This window comes from Drosophila kikkawai, chromosome 2L, assembly GCF_030179895.1.
Source record: "Drosophila kikkawai strain 14028-0561.14 chromosome 2L, DkikHiC1v2, whole genome shotgun sequence".
Taxonomy (NCBI): domain Eukaryota; kingdom Metazoa; phylum Arthropoda; class Insecta; order Diptera; family Drosophilidae; genus Drosophila; species Drosophila kikkawai.
The window spans coordinates 18,082,309-18,097,679 of NC_091728.1; the positions used below are offsets into that span (position 1 = coordinate 18,082,309).

The window sequence follows — 15,371 nt, forward strand, 5'->3', positions numbered from 1 at the left end:
ATGCAAAGTTTACTCGGGTAAAACAAAAAAAAAAATACACACAAAAAGGCCAAGTAGGAGGCCTAGGACATCACCCACCGAGGCCAGAAGGATGCTGCTAAGGAGCGGGAAAACTCTGGCAGAAATTAACCGGAACATTTTCTGTTTTTGTAGTTCCTTCTAAAAGTAAAACTGAAAGGATCAAGGTTCTTTAGAATAGTAGTTATTATTGAAAAGTTAATTTCAGTGGAAGATCAAAAGGAAAGGCTTTCTGTACAAACAGTAACTAGAGAGTAAACCTCTACTCAACTTCCCTTTCCATCCCTAATAATAACCCCACATTGCTGCACATGCTCTTCCGAAAGTTTATTCATTTACTTATCGATAGTCTTACACGGTTTTTGGTTGTATTTAATAATCATGTATATTCAATTAGAGCTACTTATAGTTTAAACACAATTGCTTTGCTCCTTGTTGCATAGTAAGTATATCCTAGGAATAACAACAAAACGATGTAATGATAGTTACAAAGCGCCAAAAATTGAGCAAATTACACGAAGCACTTGACGTTACACCTATAAAAGAGGATGAGGATACAAATACGCCTAAAATTAGGGGGGAACGAGAGCAAACCATTTACATTGCAGAAGAAGAAGCTGCCTTATTGGCCAAATAATACCGCTAGTTGAAACGTCTAAGCATGCCAGGTCATCCGGGATAATAAATAATATATAAAACTTTACACGGGTGAAAAATCTATACATTGCTACACTTAAACTAAATCGAACGACTTTGGGCAATTGTCAATTGTCATGAATGTGGCTCTGTCATGGCTAATTCGTTGATGGTCGATGGTTCTGCTGCTTGCCAGACCCACTGGCCCCCCCGCCATCCCGCTCCACCTTGTTCTCGCGGACCATCAGCAGCAGCTGCAGCATCATCAGGGCCTGCACCTTGTCCAGCGGATCCATAAATCCGCGCTGCAGCCACTTGGGTATGGTGGTTCGGGCATGGCTGAAGCCCAGTTTGTTGAGTATGTAATCAACGCCATACGGCTCGATGGACTTGCCGGCCCACGAGAGCAGGCGCACTGTGGGCTCCAGGTGCCATGTCTGGCACTCAAAGTGCCGCCAATCGCGCACAAACGATTCGAGATCAAAGCTCGGCGGAGAGCTTTCCTGCTTGCCATCGGTGGCGTCGTTTGAAGAGCCTGTCGATGGCCCTGTCGCTCCACTCGATGTCGATGTGGCGGCGGCGGCTGCAGCGGCTGCGGATGATGATGATGTTGCTGTGGTTGCAGTCATCGGTGATGTCGTGGTCGTTGACGCTGCTCCTGACACATTGGAGGCAGCGTTCGCTAGGCTTGAGTGACTGCCCTGCAGCGGATCCAGACTGCTTTTGCTGGCGCTCATCTGCTTGCCCTGGGCAGTCAAGTTCGTATTGGAGGCGCCCTTCTTCTCTTTCAGGATCTCGTCGGTCAGATATGGCTTCAGGTTGGCCTTTTGCGAAAGATTTGGCGACGCAGCCCTCGCCGACTGAGCTCCAATCTGGCAATTCGATTTTGTTAATCTCAGATTTAATAATCAAAGTTTGCGATATCACTACTTACCACCTTCTCCTTTTCAGTCACATAGGAGGTGATGAGATCGTGGAGAAAAAAGAAGGCGTCCGCATCGACGGTCACAAAGATGTGGTCATCGAATTCGGTGATGAAGCTGCACAAGACTTCTGGCTTGGTTTCTGTAAAATTTAAATGGAAATTAATTAGGATTGGGCTAGAGTAAACTTTTAAGCTTGGGTAAACTCACCACTTGGCTCCGGGGTGGTTGGTCCTTGTTTGTGCTCAGTCTTGAAATGCAGCTGCAGGCTAGGCAGGGCAAAGATGACCTCCCGGTTATGGTTGTGCTCCTGCGCTTTGGCGGCACTGCTGCTGCCGGAAGCTCGCGTTCGCTCAATGGAATTGGAGGCAATCTCCCGTTCGCACTCCAGAATGGGGAAGCGATCCACAGCTAGGGGAAGAAATTGAAAGAAGGTTACGGTTACGGATTATTTATCCTTGGTTAAAACCACAAAACTCACCATCAATCTCACTATTAGCAAAGGCATAGTGGAACCACTCATTCAAAGTCTTGAACTGCGGCGGAAAGATAATGTTCCGCGTGATGCGACTCACGATGGCCATCGAGTGGTTCTGCTGCTGCTGCACCTCCGTCGTCTGTCCCAGGGAAGACGTTAGGGTCTGGGTGACCAGCACTTCATCCTCGTTCTGTCGCGCTTCAGTGGCAAAGTTGATCGAGGGGGATCTTAGGCTGAACAGGGCCCACGACTTAGACTTGAAGTTAATGCCATGGAAGCAGGCCAGCGAGATGTTCTGCCCGCGGAGTTCAACGGTGCCGCCCAAGACGTTGCCATGACGCGGCAGACGGGTGACCAGTGAGGGCACCACCAGGCCAACGGCCTGGGCCAGCGGCTTTTGCCAGTGACGATGGTGACGTGCGTCGGTATTTTCCCCAATCAAACCCTGAATGGGTACGGGGGCCACTAGCTCTCCGTTGGCCGGCTTCTTCTTGAGCTGCTGTCGCCTCTTGATGCTGGCAGAGCGGTCTTGGAGTCGCGGCTCCAGACTGGAGAAGACTCTCTTCGAGGACTTGAATTGCTGTGTGAAGAACTCCTCCAGCTTGAAGTACATCTTGAGCAAATCTGCGGTTGTGGACTTGCTGATCATGATCTGCAGTTGGTCCCAGCTGAGATCCCCATGGATAAAGATCAGAGCTCTGGCCTGATCCTTGCCATGCGATGGAGGAGCTGCTGCCGCCTGGGAAGCAGTCCGCCACTCGTCCTTCATGGCGGCGGAGAAGCTGCTGATGCGTGTCATCAGCACAGAAGTTCCCATGTAGTCCAGCCTGAGTTCCAAGGCCATAAAACTGAGGCCCATGGTGTGGTACGGCTCCATGCCTGCCTCCTCTTTGATGTGGAATCGCTTGTTAATCTTGTTCACCTCAAAACTGCCGCCCACAATTCCACCCTTGGCGTCCAGAGCTGATCCTCCCAGGTAGATGCCAGCATACATGTTCTTGTAGCCTGTGCTGCCAATGGAGAGTCGTCCATCGGACTGGAAGTCCTTGGTGAGCCACACCACGTTGCCGCACACGTTGCCAATGTTCATCTGCACATTCAGCTTGGTGAAATTCACTGCGAACAGGACGAGTGTCTCCCAGGCGGTGATTTGGTTCTTCTCAGACGGAGGAGTTCCCGAGGACTCGGCGCTGGAGGACTTGCCCAGGTTCTTGAGCTTCCTCACAGCACCAAAGTGCCCCAATTGCTGCTGCGGCTGAGCATCGAAATCCAGGCGCATTTTGTCCTTGGCCCTGCTTGCATCCTCGCTGGGAGTTGGGGTAGCAGGAGCGCATCCAGTTGGGGTTTCAGCACCATTTCCCTGCTGCTGCTGCTGTTGCTGCTGCTGCTGCTGGTGGACACTTAGGTCGCCCAGAAAGAGGCGTCTCACGATCCTCCTGCGATACCAGGCCTTGGGGAAAGCCAGGATCTCCGTTAATCTTCTCATGTCGTACTTGAAGCTGGCACTTCCAATGTCCACAATGGTGGAGAAGCGGATCACGGCTCGGGACTGATCCAGAGATCTCTTGGAGCTGGGCAGGGGCTCGATGTAGACCTTGCGGCAGCGCGTAATGTGAAACTTGACAAACTCCACGTTGATGCTCAGGGAGTCCTTCCTCTCACTGTCGCTAAGCGGCGAGAACTGAGTCTCCTTGGAGGTCTTCTTCCCGCCGTAGGGATGGAAGATGAACACATTGAAGTCAGCCAGGCAGCCGGTGACACTCAGTCCGCCAGTGGGCAGCGGCTGCTCCGGGTGAGCGTGACTTCCCGGGTGCGTGGTTGAGCTCTCCTCCTCGCTGCTCCGCTTGGAGCTGAATACAATGTCCAGGCTGGGCAACTGCAGCATGCACTCCACGCGAGAGACGGGCAGGCAGCTGAAGCGGAACGTAGAGGGTTGCATGTGGAAATATACGATGACGTCTACGGGGAACGAGGCATAAGTCACATAGTTGGCAGGCAGTATGTCCAGATTAACGGCTGCGTTGTGGGAGGGCGTTGGGGGAACACTGCTGGACTGGCGAGCGGGTATGGGCTCCAGGGTCTGCTCCAGGAACTCCAGAATATGAGGAGATATGATGGTTTCCTCCGGGATACTCTGCAGGGTCATCCAGGCACACAAAGTGGCTCGCTTGCTGCCCAACCGGCGACCATGTGGCGGCATCTGATCCCCGGACACCTGATCTGGCAGCGTTTTCGATTGGTAGTGCAGCTTCACATCCAATCCTGGGATGTGGAAGATGGTGAGATCTGCCAGCAGTGCGTTGGCATTGTAGCGCAGCTTGCTCTTGTCCCTCTGCCTTCTCGAGGGCGTGGGACTGCCCCAATCGTTGCCTATACTCCTCTCACGCTTATGGGACTTGACACTCGAAGCTGGTACGCTGGTGCCCGCTGCTCCTGATCCTGCTGCATAACCCTGGGCCCTGTCCTCGCCCGTTTCCTTGGTGTGGAGTACGCATTTCCCAGAGTTCACCAGAACCTTGATGTCCAGCTCGAAATCTATATTGGGTTCAGCTTGTTTCTGGCCATGGCCATGCTTGCGACGCATCTCAACGGAGGTGCCGTCCACATCTATCTCGCTGGGCGTGATGTCCCCGCGCCAGTCCAGCTCGTTGTCCGCCGTCTCCGTGTCCGTGTCCGCATTGGGAAGCGATGTCTGTCTCATGGCTTCGGTGAAGGTCACTCGACCCAGAGGATTAATGCCTCCGCCGACTATGCCTCCTCCTCCAGTCTGTTTCAGGGAGGCACTGCGCGAGTGACAGGAAGCAGGAGTGCTCTGCAGGCTGGATATCTCGTCGTTGGAGGCAATGGTGTCCAGTCTTCGGCCTGCATAGCTTCCATTGTCCAGAGTTTGAGGAACTCCCACCCCACTAACCGAAGATCCTGCTCCGATATACGACTGCGAGCGACCGTAGTTCTTGAGGGATCGCCTCAGCGAAGGCCTCTTCCACTTCTGGATCATGTCACGGCGGAAATACTTGTAGCAAATAGCCTGGAGCTCCTGCAGTCGCCGCTCCTCGTGGGCTACGGTGTTGTGGGAAGCCCCCAGAGTGCGCAGATCGTTGATGATCTTCAGCTGCTCGGCCATTTCCTTCTCCATCATGAACGAACGCTTCTTGGAGTCGATGGTGGGATCAAATACAAAGGCTGGCAGGTTGTCGAAGTCGCCTCTCCTTCTCACAAAGGTATCCCTGCAGCTCTGATCCCCCTCGTCGCTGTCGGGTGACTCCATCTGGGTCTCCTCCTCCTCGAAGCCCGTGAGCATGGTCAGGGTGTGGCCCAGGGAACTCAGCTGCTTGCCAATGTTCACATCCAGATGGATGTCCACGCCCTCCATCTGCCACTTGACATTCAGCAGCCACTTGGCGTTCTCACCCTTCTTGGCAGCCGTGGTGCGAGAGCACACCTCGAAGGTTCCCTCGGAAACCACGCAGACATTCATGATGGGCTCGGCACTATTGGGCTTCCAGTCGTCCAGATTCGTCTCGAAGTCGTCGGCGAAGCGCAGGCACAGTCCCTGGAACTTGCCCTTGGACACCAAGGCACCCGAGTTGCACGCCGATATAATAGTGTTCTCCAGCGTGATGACCACCGCACCCTTTGCATCAAAGTCCTGGTAGGAACGGGAGCCAAACGTGGTGTTGACCTGCTTGAGGGGCAGGCAGATGCCCATGTCCTCGACGGTGAGCTGCAGGAAGAGCGTCGATAGGTTGGAGCTGGCTATCTGGCCGAAGGCCACGCGATCGAACACCTGCGGATTCTGGTTCTGATGCTGGGCCGCCGAGTACTGACCGTACTGGCTGTGCTGGACGTGCTCGTGGCAGAGGTTTGCCCGCTTCTCCGCCCAGTACTCGTAGGCATTCTTGTAGTTCAGCCACACGAGGATGGCCTTATCCACGGCAATGGGCTGCACGTAGACCAGCGGTCTCTTGAGCGTAAGTAGAATCAACTCCTTGTCCTCGTTCAGCAACTCGTCCTGGAAGGCATTCCTCAGCCCAATCGTTGTGTGGAAGAAGGCATACTGCTGGAACTCCGGTTCAGCCTCGTCGAAGATCACATTGCGGATGATCTGGCCCAGGGATAGATTGAAATCGATGTGGGCCTTGAAGAAGAGCTTTCGGTTGCTCAGATCGCCCAGGTTCTTCACCCGATTCGATAGTTGCAGCTCCAAAGTTCCGGTTTCGAAGCGAACCGCCGACGAGCAAGGTGTGGTGGCCGTCAGCTGGATGCGCTTCATCGATATGTTGATGGAGAAGAGGATGCGCTTGAGCGACGACTCCTGCACGGCTCCGGAGTTATCACCGCTCTCCTCCGTCCACAGTGGAACGGGCTTCTCGCCTCCATACACCTTCTGCAGCACCTCGTTGATTTCGCGCATAAACACCTTTTGCACGAAGACCAGATGGTTTAGGAGATCGGTGGTCAGGCAGCGCTCGAACTCCCCGATCTCGGCGCTGGCATTCACGTAGCCGCCTTGACGCAGCACGATTCCCTCGATGTTTTCAGTGTGGTCCTGCCGATGGTCGGGGATATACTCCGCCAGGACGTGAACCGGGGGCAGGCCAATGCAGGCCTCCGATGGCAGATTCATTTCATTCTGAAAAATGAAATTCAGGAGAAGTGTTAAGCATTATTTTATAAATTTTAAAAGAGCAGTTGATTTTTTATTATTAATAATTATTATTTTTATAAATAAATTAAACAGTCTTAGATATTTTAAAATTTAAAGCACAAATGCAGTTATATTTAAAATTCTATAAACTTTAATGGATGGTAAGTCACCATTAAAATATTTTAAATATATTTATATAAATGAAATTAAAAATTACTTTTTAAATTAATATTACTACTAAATAATTTCATTTTTTGGCGCTTTATTTTTAAACACCCAAACAATAGTGTGACCCTCCTGTGTGAAAAAATACCAAATTAAATACAAGTCATGGCAATTTTTGTGCTTTTTGGCGAGTGAGATAATTGCAAAATTGTTTGTCATTGCAAAAAATAAAAAAAAATAGCGGCTGGCATCCAACAAACGCCGCACCCACCCTGTTTCCCTTAAACAATAAAGTTTGACAGGCACTGTGAGTACGACGTTTATACGTTTTGCGATAATTTATAACGAAACGGGGCGCGATTACGTTTGATTATCTTATCGCCTTAAGCTGAGCCAAATTGCCGATTAAATTCTCTGTTTCTGCGCTCCGTTCGGCCATTTAGGATTGACCACGACATGAAGAGCACCACGCAGATCCTGGGCAAGCTGAGGGAGCTGATGCAGCGGGCCAAGGTGGGCGACTCCGCCAGCATTGCGGCCTACATAGTGCCCTCGGACGACGCCCACCAGTCGGAGTACCAGTGCCAGCACGACGAGCGGCGCGCCTTTGTCAGCGGATTCGATGGGTCAGCGGGAACGGCGGTGATAACCACCGAGACGGCCCTGCTGTGGACCGACGGGCGGTACTACCAGCAGGCGGAGAAGCAGCTGGACGATAACTGGGTGCTCATGAAGGACGGACTGACCACCACGCCCTCCATTGGCGCCTGGCTGGCCAAGAACCTGGCCAAGGGCAGCTCCGTGGGCGTGGATCCCCGCCTGTTGTCCTTCCGCGGCTGGAAGCCCATCGAGACCGAGCTGAACTCGGCCGAGTGCCAGATGGTGCCCATCGAGAGCAACCTCATCGACGAGGTGTGGAGCGGGGCAGGTCAACCGGCCCGAACCTCCAACTCCATTATCAGCCTGAAGCTGGAGCATGCGGGCGTGCCGGTGGAGAGGAAATGGGAGACTGTGCGCCAGCAAATGAAGGATAAGAACGCGGACGCCCTGGTGGTCAGTGCCCTCGACGAGATCGCCTGGTTCTTGAACCTGCGCGGGTCGGACATTGATTTCAACCCCGTCTTCTTTGCGTACTTGATTGTGACCAACGACGAGCTGCTGCTCTTCGTGGACTCTGCCAAGCTGCCCGGTGACTTTGCCAGTCACCAGCAGGAGAACAATGTAAAGATAACTGTTTTGCCCTACGAGTCCATCGGCCTGGAGATCAGCAAGATCGTGTCGGGCAAGGAGTCGAAGATCTGGATCGCCCCCACCAGCAGCTACTACCTGACTGCCCTGATTCCCAAGTCGCGTCGTCTGCAGGAGGTGACGCCCGTCTGCGTGCTGAAGGCCATCAAGAACGAGGTGGAGATCGAGGGATTTATCAACAGTCACGTCCGCGACGGAGTGGCCCTGTGCCAGTACTTTGCCTGGCTGGAGAACCAGCTGGAGATTGGCGCGGAAGTGGACGAGATTTCCGGTTCCGATAAGCTGGAAGCCTTCCGCCGCTCCAAGGACAAGTACATGGGCCTGAGCTTTACGACCATCAGTGCCTCGGGACCCAATGGCTCCATAATCCACTACCATCCCAGGGATGAGACCAAACGGAAGATAACCAAGAACGAGATCTATCTGTGCGACTCGGGTGCCCAGTACTTGGACGGTACCACGGATGTGACGAGGACCCTGCACTTCGGAGAACCCACAGAGTTCCAAAAGGAAGCATACACCCGCGTCCTGAAGGGACAACTGAGCTTTGGGTCCACCATTTTCCCGGCTAAAGTGAAGGGACAGGTTCTGGACACGCTGGCGCGTAAGGCGCTGTGGGACGTGGGACTGGACTATGGGCATGGCACTGGCCATGGCGTCGGTCACTTCCTGAACGTTCACGAGGGCCCCATGGGCGTGGGCATTCGCCTGATGCCCGACGACCCTGGTCTCCAGGCCAACATGTTTATTTCCAACGAGCCGGGCTTCTACCAGGACGGCGAGTTTGGCATCCGCGTCGAGGACATTGTCCAGATAGTGCCCGCCACCCAATCGCCGCACAACTTCTCCAACCGCGGAGCCCTGACCTTTAAGACCATCACCATGTGCCCCAAGCAAACGAAAATGATCAAGAAGGAGCTCCTGTCCGAGGCGGAGGTGAGGCTGCTCAATAGCTATCATCAGCAGGTTTGGGACACCCTTGCCCCGATCCTGACACGCGAAGGAGACGATTTTACCTTGACCTGGCTCAAGAAGGAAGTTCAGGCTATATAAGGCCACGCCTTTTCTGCATTATTATATCAATTGTTTACTTGAGACGCGACTTTAGGATGCCTTTTATGCCCTTTGGAAAAGGCCCATCAATTGTTAATCATTTAAACGCATTTACAACAAATAAATTAATAATTAAAACAAAAACAAAAATCCCCTCTTTACTCACCTGAATCTTCGTGTTGAAGCTGAGCGTGTGCGTGGGCAGATCGATGACGAACTTGGCCCGCTGGCCAGTCACTCCCATCGAGCTGACATGATTCATCCGATACTGGGCCTGGAGCGAGGGCAACAGAGCCGCATTGATGGACAGGCTCTGCAGAAGCACATTGAACTGCATGACCAGGGGCTGCAGCAATCCGTTCTGGTGCTGAGCCTGGGCTCCTCCTGCCTTGGACTGAGCCATGTGGGAGGCGGCTGCCCTTCGAGCCGCTTGCTGGTGGGGCTGGTGATGCTGTTGGGCTCCCGCGCCACCGGATACAGTGCGTTCCCGCATCTCACTGGCCATTCCACCGGCACTACTATTTCCTCCCGAGTTGCGGGCATGGAAGGGTGACTCAGGCTCCTCAGCCGTATGCGAACGGAGAGTTGAGCGACCAGAATTGCGCTTCACTCGCAACTCCTGCAAGGTGGAGGACAACTGCTTGGAGCTGCGAGTCATCATGCCATGCAGCGCCACTGGATGCTGCGGAATGTCTATGTTGATGGCTCCGATGGAGAGCAGGCCACTGTTCTTGTCCTTGCCCCGCTTCGAGAGGCTCGAATAGAGCGTCTGGCTCTTGCCCACGGTCACCTTTACAACAGTCCTTGAGGAAAATAAAAAATTATGTAAAGCCAGCGAATGGGACAACTTCCCAAAAGACCAACTTACTGTTGACTGGGAGCCACTCCCTCCAGCAGCACAATCATCGCCCTTCCCACCTGGCCCGTGAGCGAGCACTCCAAGGAGACGGGACGCGCCTTCTTTCGCCAAGTGGCCGTGCTGTTCAGAGTGGTGATCTCGGACTCCAACTTGAGGCCGGAGAGCGTGGCCAGCAGGCGAGTCTTGTGGATTTTCGCCACCCCAAAGACAATCAGTCGCGTTCGCTCCTGGGATGGTGCGTCCACCAGCAGCATCTCGCGATGCTGGGGCACCGGTGTGGGAGCACTGGCGAGATCATCTTCATCATTGCCGAAGGCATGATGGGGCTTGCTCTTGTGCTCGTTCAGAGAGCTCCTCTGGACCACTGTCTTGGTTTCCGGCATGGTGCCGTACAGTTCCAGCAGATGGTAGATGGTCTTCCAGCAGTTTGGTGTCTCCAACAGAGGAGCCATCGTCGGCATTCCCGCCTTGGTAAGGGTATTCTGGTAGTCACCACTCATACTGGTGGCACAGGCACCGTTCAGAGAGGCCTTCGACTCCGTGGACATTTTGAGGATGTTCTGCTCATGGATCGACATTGTGGGACTGTCCCTCAAGGGCGAGGAGCTGGACTCATTCAGGTTCGTGTAGCCCAGCTTGCCCTTGACGGACTTCCCAGTGGAACGAAGCTTCTGGGCGAAGCTCTGCGGCCGGTTCTTGGCGTTGGGCGAAGGTGTGAGTTGGATGATGGGCGCCAGACCGCCAGGGCGTGGCCTGGCTATCGTCGTGGGCATGGTTTCATTGAATTTATCGTAGCGCTCGTCCGAGTAGTTCTCGCCGTGACCAAAACGTTCGGCTACCGAATTGAAGGGCAAGATGTCTGTGGGTTCGGATGCTGAAGGAAGATATGGAAATTGGTAAATTTAAAGAAGGTATAATATATAACAAGATGAGTAAAGCTGTCCATTGGATTCTTGTTATTGTTGATTTCTGGTCATTGGTTTAAAAACAGGATATTCCTTACCCAGACTACACTCATCCTTGGTCTGACTCTTTTTGCTCAGCTCGGGCTGCTCGTGGAACTCGTTCTGGGCGTCCTTCACATTCTGATACATGTTGCAGATCTGGTGGAGCAGCCGCAGCAGCGGCATGTTCACCTGCTGCGAAATGAACCTCACATTCAGGCTGAAGTTGATCACAGTGCTGGTGTGCTTCTTCAGCTGGCGTCGCGACATATAGATGACATTCTGGCGTGCCTGATCCACCATCCCATCGGACATCTTGAGTACCTCCAGCTCCACACCGACTCGCTCGCAAAGGAAAAGCGGAGTGTCCATCATAATGGAGGCCCTGCCACCACCATTTGATTTTTTGTTCAGTTTCGCTGGCTTCTGGGCCGAGTTCTTTTTGTCACCCGCCTCGCTGACCACGATGTCCACGCGAATGGAATCGAAGGTGCCGATCAGCGACAGATTGGTGCCAAAGTTCTCCAGCGACGAGATGTCCGCGTTGGAGAACTTGTTAATCATCTGCTGGGGCATTACACCCAGGCAGGTGAGCAGGGGCTCGAAAATCAAATGGGCATCCAGCAGCTTAATGGAATCCTGCATGATGCCGCTGCGAGACTGACCCGTATAGTGACCATGCATCTTGGGCGGAGCAGGGCGAGCGTGCTCCTTTTCGGCAAAGTGCTTCTTTTTGCTATCCTGTTGCTTGGCCATCCAGAAGTACAAGTCCTCCTTGTGGTTCTCTGCTCCCAGCCAGAATTTATTAACAGAGTTGGTGGAGCTCAAGGAGCCCTCCTGCAAGGCACCGTACTCTGTGCCCATAAAATACGAATGTAAAAAACTAGCTTTGGACTTTAAACAGCGCTTAAGGACATACCGAATTCCGGCATCTGCTTCTCCACCAGCCCAGAAATAATGGGCAGCATTTGAATGCTAGAACGAGATGAATTGCCATGTGAATAATTCGAGGCTTTGCTGTGCACTTTGCTCAAGCTGAAAAGCACATGGACACAACGACACAAGCATGGCATTAATGGGATCATTACGGTGATGGATGAGTAAGCCGGCAGTCACTAAAAACTTACCCACGACGCGGGAGGTGAATATTTGGCGAAGTCGAAGTGGATCGTTGCGAAGCAGTTCCATGGTTTCCAGCCTCATGACCATACGGAAGTCCTGCGCCGTACTGATTGTTTTCTATGGAGGCAAAACAGGGGGATGGATAGAGGGGTAAATAAAGGGTAAGCACTCTTTGGGAGAAAAACACTCTTCCCTGAAACGTTGTACACTAAACGCAAAAAACATTCAACATTACTTACAGAAACCTAAGGAGAGAAGGACACACTATCCTTCGCTTAGTGTACAACATACTTAGGTTTAAATTTTGTTCCATAGAAAAATAGATAGAGTTTATAGCCGGAAAGGATAGAAGAGTGTTGTATTGAACTGTAGGGTAGAGTATAATGCAAACGGAAAGCATCAAACACAATGAAGTGAACACTCAAAGCGGTGGATAACGTTTTGTGTTGTGGGGGAGTGGAGTGTGTTGAGAGACAGAAGAGAAGGAAATCAAGGAGAGGTTGGAAAATAGGGGATAGAGGTCAAAGCAGCACACACTAGGGAGGTTTATCAATAGGGAAAGTCCGAAAAAATATCGAAAATATTGTATCAAAATTTGAAATATTAAAAAAATATTTCACCTAAAGATATAGAAAAATATGAAGAAATTTAATTTACTTATGATTTTTTAAATTGAACTGAATATCGATTTATTGCAACGATAGAACGTAGATTTGTATATCGTGACTTTAATGAATATATCGAAAATATCAAAATTTGTAATATCGAAAAATATTGTACATAAATTTATAGAAAAATATCAAAAAATTTAATTTAATATTTGTATATCCGATTTTTGAGTAAACCGATTTATTGCAACGATAAAACGTCGATTTGTGTATCGATTTACGCTTTAATTATCGCTACAGTATCGAACGGTTGACAGTCTCCCCTCCATCCCTAGCACACACACACACGCAGCAGAGGCATTCTCCTCCACTTCTGGTTAGCCTTCAAACAAACACATGCATCAAACAGAATTGGGAAAAGATAGACACAGAGAGAGGAGCCTAGAACTATACATATAACTAGGTTAGAGGGAGATATAACCAGGAGAGCGTTAATCAAAAAAATACCAATGTGAGTTCGATGATGCTGTGTTTGCCCAAGTAATAAAGCATTCTCACTCTCTTCCGGATTCTCGCCGACGCCCGAATAGGCGCCCATTTCAACATCACCTTCAAGCTCATCGTTCTCCGCCTCCTCCTCGTTCTGCGGGAACGAGAAGGTAACGTTGATGGGCCGCGCCAGCTTGTTCTTGTACTGGTGCTCAAACAGAATGGGATTGTAGAGGGTGTTCTTCCACTGTCGACTCAGCACAATGATGCCCTGGAACAGAGGCATTGGTCACAGAAAATACAAGGTTTAAGGCGAGGCCCCTGCTCACCTGTCGCAATGTGTTGAGATGCGGCACATCGTGCTGCTTGAAAATGGGCTCGATGCGCTCGACGCCCTCGTCTAGGACCAGCTTTTGCATGATGTAGCACAGCTGGCAGCTGGGATCCTCCTGCAGTGTCTTGGACAGCAGCGTGTAGTTGTTGGCATAACGACTCTGAAAGACCATAAAATAACAACTCAAATACATCTCGCCCTATGCCCCACTTACCTTCTTTATCTTGGGATTCCTCTGGATCTTCTCGTTGTCCATGGCCTGCGCCATGAGGCAAGCGGCGACTGCCGTCTGCCTGGTGTGCAGAGCCTTCATGAGGGACACGATCTTGATGGCCAGTCGGTTGCTAGGATTCATCCAAGCCGTAATGGCCGGCGAAGCGGTGCTGAGAAGATTCCAGTCCAGGCGTGTCAGGTCGATCTTCCGCGTGATGGGCACACAGGGCGGAGCGGCAAAGTTGAACCACACCGCCTTCAGTTCGATCACACAGGAGGAGGTCTTGTCCGTTTCCTTGACATTGGACAGCACCTTGTCGTAGGCATCCTTGGAGTTGTTTCCCGTCCCGCCGCCTGTCGGATTATTCCCAGTGCCCGCTCCCTTTTCCACATCCTCATCTAGAGGTTTGGGTGTGGATTTCCGGTCACCCGCCGCCGAGGAGGAGTTATCTCCGCCACCAGCATTGCCCTCTGAAGCCTTGGGGGTCTTGGGAGTGGGAGGCTTTTTGGTTATCAATCTCCAGGCTGCTTCCGCCTTGGAAGTGGCTCCCCCGTCGCTAGAAGCTGCTGCTCCGTCGCTTTGGCCACCCACCAGATCGTTGAGATTGAAACCTCCAGCAGAGGTGGCTCCCTCAGCTCCCGCTCCCGCCATCTCGGCCAACTCCTCTTTGCTGTTCTCTGACTTCTCGAAGTGCGAACGCTTCACGATCTTCACACCCACGCCCTCCAATCCACACTCGAACATAATGTAGCCAATGCTTTCGATGCCCGTGCTCTCCGGCATTTTCAGGCACTCGAAAAGCACTTTGCTCTTGTGTTCCGGAATGGCGGTGACGATGATGGGCGAATCCTGTGCACACGACTGGCCCTCCGTCTTCAGGCGACGCAGCTGGGCATGGGCTCTGCCGATGTCCAGCGTAATGACCAACTCCTCCAGCTGCTTTTCCGAAGTCTCGATCAGTATGGGCTCGCCCTGGACATTGTCGGGTCGCGTTTGCGACGAGAGGTGGGCCAGGAGGGCCCGAGTGCCCTTCATGATGCCTCCCTTCTTGTGGCTGCTGCCGGACTGCACCGTCTGCTGGATGTACACGTTGTGCATGGAGGCACGGGTGGTCTTGCCAAGGTGGAACTTGGTGGATATGCCCTCCATGTAAAAGGTGAGCAGGGAAACGCAGCTCAGATCCTGGAGAGTAAACAAAAGTAAAGAGAATGATAATTGCACCAAGTTAAATGTAAAATACAGAATCTGCCTCTACCTGAACGTTATCCAGCGCTGCCACCGAGATGATCTCCTCCACAATAGAGGATTGCAGCATGGTGATGCTGACCTTGGGCAGCACAATCAGTCCCTGAGTCTTGGTGGAGATGCTCTCCTCGTATACGTCGCTGAGGAACGAGTCCCCGGGCCCCTGGAGGTGTCTCTCCGTTGTGGATCGCTTGGAGTTGGAGTGCACCTGAGACCAGTAGCTGAGGCTCTGATCTCTCTTCAGGATGTTGTCGTTGTTCACCTTGGCAATGCACGAGGTGTGTATAAAGTTCACCACCGACAGCAGGTGCATTGATTGGATTGTGGGAACGGCGGCTTCCACCATTCTGGAAATAGATTAAAGGTAATATTTAAATTATTTTTTAT

General features: G+C 52.1%; 2 protein-coding genes across 6 annotated transcripts in view; one reads left to right on the forward strand and one right to left on the reverse strand.

The window, feature by feature from the left end:
• Positions 1-330: 330 nt before the first annotated feature.
• The window catches only part of tweek (transmembrane protein KIAA1109 homolog tweek), a 32,534-nt gene continuing 17,493 nt past the window's right edge, over positions 331-15,371 (reverse strand). For 2 of the 4 annotated variants that reach the window (XM_017170072.3, XM_017170069.3), the window contains 13 exons: positions 14,995-15,331; positions 13,740-14,921; positions 13,521-13,685; positions 13,210-13,462; positions 12,100-12,211; positions 11,892-12,007; positions 11,032-11,826; positions 10,038-10,902; positions 9,336-9,972; positions 2,059-6,688; positions 1,788-1,988; positions 1,589-1,719; positions 331-1,526 (listed from right to left, as the gene is read on the reverse strand). In XM_017170072.3, the coding sequence (XP_017025561.1) occupies positions 813-1,526; positions 1,589-1,719; positions 1,788-1,988; positions 2,059-6,688; positions 9,336-9,972; positions 10,038-10,902; positions 11,032-11,826; positions 11,892-12,007; positions 12,100-12,211; positions 13,210-13,462; positions 13,521-13,685; positions 13,740-14,921; positions 14,995-15,331 (10,138 nt within the window). In that variant the 3' untranslated portion in view covers positions 331-812. The remainder of the gene's footprint in view (positions 1,527-1,588; positions 1,720-1,787; positions 1,989-2,058; positions 6,689-9,335; positions 9,973-10,037; positions 10,903-11,031; positions 11,827-11,891; positions 12,008-12,099; positions 12,212-13,209; positions 13,463-13,520; positions 13,686-13,739; positions 14,922-14,994; positions 15,332-15,371) is intronic. The other 2 variants (XM_070283399.1, XM_070283398.1) reach the window with 2 other exon arrangements.
• On the forward strand, positions 7,024-9,319 carry ApepP (Aminopeptidase P). Of its 2 annotated transcripts, none has more exons than XM_017170074.3 (2): positions 7,024-7,175; positions 7,312-9,319. In XM_017170074.3, exon 2 carries the CDS (start codon positions 7,325-7,327, stop codon positions 9,167-9,169), a length of 1,845 nt encoding a protein of 614 aa, XP_017025563.1. In that variant the 5' UTR covers positions 7,024-7,175; positions 7,312-7,324; the 3' UTR covers positions 9,170-9,319. The 2 variants fall into 2 exon arrangements, with proteins under 2 accessions (XP_017025563.1, XP_070139501.1); XM_070283400.1 differs by having other exon boundaries at positions 7,059-7,175; positions 7,257-9,319.